The sequence below is a fragment of the Varanus komodoensis genome, unplaced genomic scaffold, assembly GCF_004798865.1.
Source record: "Varanus komodoensis strain SLA01 unplaced genomic scaffold, ASM479886v1 scaffold1, whole genome shotgun sequence".
NCBI lineage: Eukaryota > Metazoa > Chordata > Lepidosauria > Squamata > Varanidae > Varanus > Varanus komodoensis.
Genome location: NW_025335268.1, coordinates 78,421,242 through 78,430,289, shown reverse-complemented (window position 1 = coordinate 78,430,289; position 9,048 = coordinate 78,421,242). Strand labels below are relative to the sequence as shown.

The following is a 9,048-nucleotide window of genomic DNA, read 5'->3' as shown; positions in this document are numbered from 1 at the left end:
TATGGAATGCGCTCCCCGGAGAGGTCCGCCTGGCGCCGTCGTTATTTGTTTTTCGGCGCCAGGCGAAGACCTTTTTATTTAAGTGTCATTTTAATTGTTAACAATATTTGCTTATTTATCTGGCCAGGGCGACTTCTTTTATATTGTTATTTATTTTATATTGTTAATTTTATATTGTTATTTTTGTATTTTATTGTATTTTATTTTGTGTTGTGAGCCGCCCCGAGGCTTCGGCAAGAGGCGGCATAGAAATGTTTTAATAAATAAATAATAAACTCTGCCTCATGGCTCTGCGGCCCTTCTCTCTCAGTCCAAAGCATTCCTTCCTATGACAGAGCTGATATCGCAAAAGCCTTCTAGAAGGGGTTGGAAACTGCTGGGACTCCAGATCTTCTGGACTCAGCTCCCACCAGCCACAGCCAACATAACCAATGGCTGGGGATGGTGGACTGCCACAGGTCCCCCTTCCCTGCTTTCTAGATTATGTCCAGGACTCTTCTTTGTTCCCCTCTTCCTGCCACCCAGATAGATCTGTCCTTTACAGTCCCATCTAAACTGAATTCATTTCACTCATACTAATGCAGAATCATTTTTTCAAACCCTCAGAAGTTTTCAGAATCATAATATTCATAAGATTAAACATAGAGACATATTTAAAGTATATTATTCCTTGCTACGATTAGCTTTTAGCAGAGTTACGTGATGGAACTGATTTTGATTCCTTCTCCCCCCTCACACCCTTTTTTTATTTTTTGTTTAAACAGAACATAAACACAATTGAAGCACAAGGAACTGATTTTGATTCCTAAAGCTTTAAGTGAAAGACAGCTTTGAAAGCATTAAATGAAAGTCATCTGGCTTTTTTCCCCAAAATATAATTTGGATTTAAGGTACTAATAAATGAATAATAATACAAATGTACTTACAGCAGTGGTACATTAAGAAAAATATATTTTTTCTCAATTACAGAATTAAGGCTAATATCCTCTTCCATGGGGGTTAACCATTTTGTGTGAGCAATCTAATCAATAATCATATGAGCCTGTGCAGCAGAAATACCCATGGAGCATGAGGGACGTTTTAGAAGCCTTGAAATGTTGGTATATGATAAAATTATTGCTGATCAATTCAGTGTTCGCACTTCCACATCACTTTATATTACAATGTCTAGTTTGTTAAACCACAGGGTGCATGCCCATTCACTCCTGCTTTGTTTCGTCTATGCATGGAAACAAGTAAACAAGCCAGACCTCGCAGCTTAGCTTTACATGTATTTATAAGGTTATAGTTTATTAGATAAAGCTGGTTCATTTTAAGCCACTTTTAAACCAGGATTTACTATTGGCTTATTATTACTGGCTTCTTTGGGTGCAGGAACTTATGACTGCATACTCAGACATAACACTAACCTATTCACCCTAGTTCATTTGCCTGTGGGGCAAGCAAAGCAGGCACAAACAAGCTGGGTGAAGCATCATGAACTTCACACACATTAAGATTAGATAAACCATGAATCCTCACTTCAAGTGACATTAGAACATGGCTAATGATTCCCGCAAGTGAGGAAAGGGGTTCTATCCTCATTCAACATTCTACAGTAGTCCTTTTCACATTTGTCTAAATCTGAGTAAAATAGCTCCACCACCTTCCACATTCCTATGCTATGAAGGGGCTAGGAGTGTGCATGTTTGCCTCTGCCTTGCAACATAATTAACTGTTTAACTGAACATTCGCATTGTATTTGTTTATGCAACTCATTATGCTTCACTTTAAACCAGTTGGCAAGGGGTATTGCTTTGGAATCTTTGCAAATCAAACTTACGGTAGGATCTCATTTTTATGTTAACTGTGCATCTTTGCCTACTTTATAAAATAAAAAGTATTCTCCAACTAAATGATGGTCTTTAAGCAAATGTAAATCCATTAAAAATTAATGTTAAGGCCAACTTAAGCAGTGTTACTGCATACTGAACAGGCAGCAATCTTAACACAGATGCTAGTTCTTGCCTAGGCCCTTCTCAAAAAAAAAGGGGGGGGAAGCATTCCTTGTTATTAGATCTCTTGGCTGAGACTGATGGGAGTTGATGTCCAATACATATGCAGGACACTGGATTGGGCAGGCTATCCTAGTCTTTGGAAGTTTTAGTCTAGCCTCTTGCTTAGAAATAATCTCAGGACTTTCTAGATTACCAGGAGCGCTAGCACTTCCTAATTTCCACTACAGCTTGGTGGCATGGAGCATGTTTTATCAACTTAGGCGCTATCTAGACAGACAAAACCTAGCCACAGTAATCTATGCTCTAGTAACTTCTTGTTTGGACTACTGTAATGCAATCTATGTGGGGCTGCCTTTGAAAATGGTCCGGAAATTGCAACTCATTGAAAATAGGGCTGTACCATCAGAACCATTTGCTTCTGTCTTTACTGTCATTGTTATGTCTAAACTGGTACAAACTGTGAATAGTTTTAATAATAGATTGACCACACCAAGCCAACTTCAGTCCATAGTTAACTATTCTGGCTTGTTTTAACAAATCAGAGTTAATAACTGCAAATCTAGGTTATTTGAAACATAACCAAATTCTTCTGATCTGCCCAATGAGTAAAGGGGTGTGGGAAAGTATGAGTCTTGTATACATAACGCCAAGCTACGGTTTAGATTTTCATCTAATCATAATCAATGAATTATATCCTAATTGTTATGGGATCCTGAATATTCTGCTTTGTTTTAAAAATCTAATGCATTAGCAGTAGACTGCTAGTAAAAAAAAAATAAAAGTAGACTGGACAGCCTACTTCTATTTATGGCTGTATGAAATTCTTCATATGCTTACATTTACATTTCCTTCAAGCCATACCTCAAAAACTAAACAACTTCTAACATATAAAAGGTATGTTTCATTGTAACTGTCATGAGTACTGACTGGATGATGCCCACAAGGTCCAGCAAACTCTCTGCTGACGTTTTGAAGTTTTTATTTTACTTTTAGAAAAAAGAAGGAATGTTTATCCATATATCCTCAAAAAGAGGGAACATTTATTTCACATGTCTACATAGGTAATACACCACCATTTGATACACTTCCTTTCTTGCACAGGCGTAAAAGCTCCTTGATTAGTCAATTGTATCATTCTGTTGACTTTTACTGGAGATGGACAAGCACTGTAATTTGTACTTTGGAAAAAGGACAGCTTGAGTGAAGTTGCTTCTTTCCTGCAGCCATGCTCTCCTCTCTGTGATGTTTGCGGTATTACAGAGCAGTCAGACTAGACATATAGTGTGTGGTCTGTGTGGGTATGCTCCATGCACAGACAATGTGGGGGTGATCCTGCACTTGACACTAAAAGGAGGGTGATGGGGAGAGGAATGAAACCGCATGTCCTTCTTGGCTTGCTTTGCTGTGCTCTATCACTCCAACTGATTACCTCTCTGTCCATGTTGTGTAGTCTACAGGAGGTAGGCATCCAATCAAACTGTTCTCTGCATGTTTCACTGAGATGGAGGTCTGGGGAGGCATGCATATAATTGAGCTGAACTTTGTATGCTCTGTGGGAAAATTCATAATTCACATAAGAATTATGTGGGTGGAGGGAAAGATGTGCATGCCTGGGAAACCTCCCACCTTCCCACTTATCCCAGATGCTGTGGCCTGGGCCAAAATGGTTATGCACTCCTGCTTTATCCACAGTCCCAAGCACTTCACAAACAGCAGGAGAACTCAATCTACAATTACCATTTTTGTTTAGTCGCAAAGTCATGCCTGACCCATCACAACCCCATGGACAACTTTCCCCAAGGCTCTCCTGTCCTCCACAATCCCTCAGAGTCCACCCAAGCCAAGAAGGACTCACCGCGCCAGTGACTCCATCTAGCCACCTCATCCTCTGCTGTCCCCTTCTCCTTTTGCCATCAAACATTCCCGGTATCAGGACCTTCTCCAGTGAGTTGTTCCTTCTCATTATGTGGCCAAAGTATTTGAGTTTCATCTTCAGTATCTGGCCTTCTAAAGAGCAGTCAGGGTTGATTTCCTTTAAGAATTACCTAAGGATATGCAATATTGAGATCTTAACTTTAATTTCTTTTGGCTTTGCATTTGTTCTTTCCTCTAGGCAATTCATCCTTGGAGCACAACAGGTGGACTGCTTTTCCTCATGCTCTCACTATTTCCAGAGATTATGCCAGCCATGCAGTTCTTTAAGACCCTACCATGTCATGTGTATGATACGAAAACTTTCCTGACTGTGGATTGCAGTGATCGGGGCCTCGTAAAATTCCCAAATGAAATTCCTGACAATGTTACCAATCTGACAATTTCCATTAATCACATCCCAAAGATCATCCCAAGTTATTTTGAGAAGTTTGACAAACTTCTGGAGATTGATTTCAGGTGCAACTGTGTGCCTTTTATGGTGGGACCTAGAGATCGTGTGTGTAAAGAGAGTCTGAAAATTCAAAACCAAAGTTTCGCCAAACTCTCCAGACTGGAATCACTCTACCTGGATGGAAATCAGCTCACAGAAATCCCTCAAGGCCTGCCTCGGAATTTACGTCTTCTGAGTCTTGAAGCAAATACCATTTTTTCCATCAAAAAAGAAAATTTGTCAGAACTTGAGCACCTACAAAGTCTCTTCCTAGGACAGAACTGCTATTACCGCAATCCTTGCAACGTTTCATACGACATTAACAAAACAGCCTTTCAGGCCCTTAGGACACTGCAAGTGCTGTCACTGAAAGCAAATAACTTAACGTCTGTCCCACAGAATCTGCCATCCACTTTAACGGAACTGTACCTTTATAATAACGTCATCCGTAACGTCACGGAACATGATCTAATCGGTCTTCATAACTTGGAAACTCTTGACTTAAGTGGCAACTGCCCACGCTGTCACAATGCCCCGTATCATTGTGAGGAATGCCCCAACAGGGGAAGCATTTTCATCCATCCCAGAGCCTTTGACTCCTTAAAGCAATTAAAAATTCTGCGCCTCCACAGCACCTCTCTTCGTTCAGTGGACAGTAACTGGTTTAAAAATACTGAGAAGCTTGAAGTGCTTGATCTTTCACAAAATTACTTAGATAATGAAATAGAGTCTGCCCATTTTCTAACATTTCTTCCTAACCTTGTGGACCTGGACTTGTCTTTCAATTTTGCACTGCAATCATACCGTTCAACTTTGCGTTTACCAAGTACATTTTCTAAACTGTCTAATCTGAAATACTTAAGGATTAGGGGTTTTATTTTCAAGGAACTTGATCAACGAACTGTAGACAACTTGATTCCTCTTAAAAATCTTAGCGTGTTGGACTTTGGAACCAATTTTATAAGGAATGCTGACATTGCTATGTTTAAAAAATTCCATGCTCTTAAAATTATACACCTTTCATTCAATAAAATCTCTCTCTTTTCAAATGAACCCAATCATCAGTTTTTCTCTGCTCCCAAGGTTATAGCAGAAAGGTATGATGGCAGAATGCTGCAAGATATGCACTATTTCAGATATGATGAATATGGCCGAAGTTGCAAATCTAAAGACAAAGAGTCTGTTTATTCATTGCCATTTTCCATTGAGCCTTCTTGTAGCAATTACGGGGAAACACTGGATTTAAGCAGAAACAATATATTTTTTGTTGCCTCCTCTGATTTCCAACATCTCACTCAACTTAAGTGCCTCAATTTGTCTGGTAATGCTATGAGCCAAACTTTAAATGGGACTGAATTCCAGTATCTGTCTAACTTGAAATACTTGGATTTTTCTAACAACCGAATTGATTTGCTACATGCAAATGCCTTTAAAGAGCTGAAAGAACTGGAAGTTCTAAACCTTAGTGATAACAGCTATTATTTTAAGGCAGAAGGCATCACTCACATGTTAGGCTTTACCAGAAATTTGGTCAGCTTGACAACATTGTTTATGAATGGGAATGAGATTTCTACATCCACTGATGAAGGGATGGAAAGCCATTCACTCAAAATATTGGAATTTAGAAAGAACCGCTTAGATATTTTATGGAAAGCTGGGACTGATAAACATTTTGCATTCTTCAAGAATCTGAGCAGCCTGGAGAATCTTGACATTTCTGACAACTCTCTGAATTTTATACCCAATGATGTGTTTGATGGTCTCCCACAAACACTCAAGGTGTTCAAGCTAGCCGATAACAATATTAAATATTTTAATTGGAGCAAACTGCAGATTCTGAAGAACCTATTGGTCTTGGATCTTAGCAACAACCAGTTGATTACTGTACCCCATGAGCTGTCCAACTGTTCTCCAACCCTTCAACAATTCATACTACAAAACAACAGGATCAAAAAGCTGACAAATAATTTTCTTCAACAAGCTTTCCATCTGAAACACTTAGATCTCAGTTTTAATAAGATAAAAACACTCAAGAATTCTAGCTTCCCCGTGAATGATATCAAGAATCTAGAAACGTTACACCTACGTGGTAATCCGTTCAGATGTAACTGTGATCTTGTGTGGTTTGTCTGGTGGATCAACCAAACAAATGTGACTGTACCTTTTCTGGCAACAGATGTGACTTGTGAGGGGCCAGGTTCATGGAAAGGTAAAAGTGTGGTTTTCTTAGATCTGAAAACATGTGAGCTGGACATTTCCCAGTTCCTGTTCTTATTGTCCATTTCAGTCATCACATTTCTGATGACAGTCCCAGTTATAAGCTACCGTTACTTCTGGGATGTGTGGTATTTCTACCATTTCTGCAGTGCCAGTTTAAAAGGGTATCAGCGTCTATTTTCATCTGAAGTTATGTATGACGCATTTGTGGCTTATGATAAGAAAGACCCAGATGTGACAGAATGGGTCCTGAAAGAATTAGTTGAAAAACTGGAAGATCAGAAAGAGAAACAATTCAATTTATGCCTGGAAGAAAGGGACTGGCTACCAGGAAAACCAGTTCTGACTAACCTTTCTGATAGTATACAGGTGAGCAGAAAAACTGTATTTGTGCTAACAAACAAGTACATTGTGAATGGCAACTTCAAGATAGCCTTTTATTTGGCTCACCAGCGCCTGTTGGATGAAAAGGTTGATGTAATCATCCTGATATTCCTTGAGAAGGTTTTGCAAATGTCAAAGTATCTCCGCCTCCGAAAGAGACTGTGTAGTAGCTCTGTCCTCAATTGGCCAACCAATCCTCAGTCTCAGAGTTATTTCTGGCACTGTCTGAGGAATTCACTAGCCTCAAACCATGCCTTGAGCTATAACAAGCTTTTCAGAGAAATGGTATAGGTTGGTCACATTCTAGAAAAGGCTTAATAAGTTAAGGAAATGAGTGAAGGGTGAATTGCAGCTGCTACATCAAGATTTTAAACCACTGGCGGTACAACTGGAAAGCAGCTCTTATGCCACCTCAGATGCATTCTGGGATACAGGAAACTGCTTATTTGAGGAAAGGGATATAAAGGAAGTGCCGTTAGTCCACAGAACTTTTTACATAAGAAATATTAGGATATGCAAAGAGTTCTGGCAGGTTTTTATGAGTTCTTTAAAAATCTGAGCTGGGAAAGATTTGCCACTCTAAGCTTCTTTTTCCACTCTTCATAAGGCTATTGTTTGTATAGATGTCTCCTCAACCCATGATTTTAAAAAAGAGGAAAAAAAACATCGGAGCATAATGTTGGAGTTTGGATGGTAGTGGCCTTAAGAAATCAGGTGTTCAGCTGTGGTGACATAGTTGGTTTAATGATACTGTGTGGTAGAAATTGGCTATGTGCTAGAAATTGTGTCCTAGAAATTGTCCTACATTGTGACAGGGGATGGACGTTGCATGGTCACTGATACAAGGCACATTTCAGCCAGAAACTCATTGGCATTAGGACTAAAACGTCTCAGCCTTGGCACCTGTCCATTCATATGTAACTTGGGACTCATAATATTTACAAGGTTGTTGAAATAATTTCTGTAAAGTGCTTCTGCCCGAGTGTTATTATTAAAATGCCGAAGTCCTGCTTCGGCAACGGCGCGAGAAAGTTTCAGGAGAGATCCCTGATAAAGAAAACTGCAGTCCGGAGATTAGGTACAAAGCATGCTCGGTTGTGTTTGCAGGGGAAGAAAAGAATTCTCCCCCTCACCTCCGGCACCTCCTTTTATTCACTACCTTGGTTTACCAAAACAGTTGCATACAGCCACTCAGATGTCAAGTAGCTGGCCAATCACCTACTGGCCGCGCAGACGCAGAATACACAAAGCTTACAAATAGCTTTATATGGTTACAAGCCTTATATGGTTACAAGCCTTATATGGTTACAAGCCTTATATGGTTACACAGGTAAATTACAATACTATAGTGCTGTCGTGGCGTACGTGACTACAGCGTGACCCAGCGAAGAACTCTGCATGACCCAGCGATGAACTCCCACATTAAAACATTGTTGGATTTATCATCTATGGATTACTAAAATTAATTAAAACAGATACCAGTTTTAATCAGACTAGAAGAAGCATTTTTTTCTATTATAAGTTTCTGCAGGATCCGCCCTAGAACCAAAAGCAGCACATATTTATATTTCTCTATTTTATGGAGTTCACTGGTACCATGATCTGGTACTGTGTTCTGTACTGTCAGAGATCAGTTTCTTCCTCAGGGGGCAACACACGAGCTGGGCTCACACATTCCCCCTAAACAGGCTGCCTCATTTAGTGCCCATGCCCTTCTGATTTATCCCTGTTGACCTCCATAAATTGAAAGGCGGAATGTCTGTACTGGGCTGAACTTGAGCAGGCTCCCTGTATGCTTTAGAAACCCCATCAAGCAAGGCTATAAATTGCACCAAGGACCCACACAAGGGCAGCAAGTTCCTCAGCCCTCCAATGCACGGAGCTGACGGTCTACAGCAATCAAGCCAATCACCAATCTCTGCCAGAACACAGGGAAGGGGAGCAGATCAGAGCATAGGATTATGGACATCTAAGGCCTTCCCACACAAGACATTTATTGTGTGCTTGTGATTCCTGTTGTTTGTTGAGGCTTTACACAATATCAACACCTTTTGGGGACTCCCCTGTGCTGCAACATTTTAACAT

The 9,048-nt window shown here is 40.0% G+C and overlaps 1 protein-coding gene across 1 annotated transcript in view; it reads left to right on the top strand.

Moving 5' to 3' along the window:
• The window catches only part of TLR7 (toll like receptor 7), an 11,156-nt gene extending 2,642 nt beyond the window's left edge, over positions 1-8,514 (top strand). Inside the window, exon 2 of the mRNA XM_044432162.1 lies at positions 4,111-8,514. Within this exon, the coding sequence (XP_044288097.1) occupies positions 4,111-7,254 (3,144 nt within the window). The 3' untranslated portion in view covers positions 7,255-8,514. The remainder of the gene's footprint in view (positions 1-4,110) is intronic.
• The last annotated feature ends 534 nt before the right edge of the window (positions 8,515-9,048 follow it).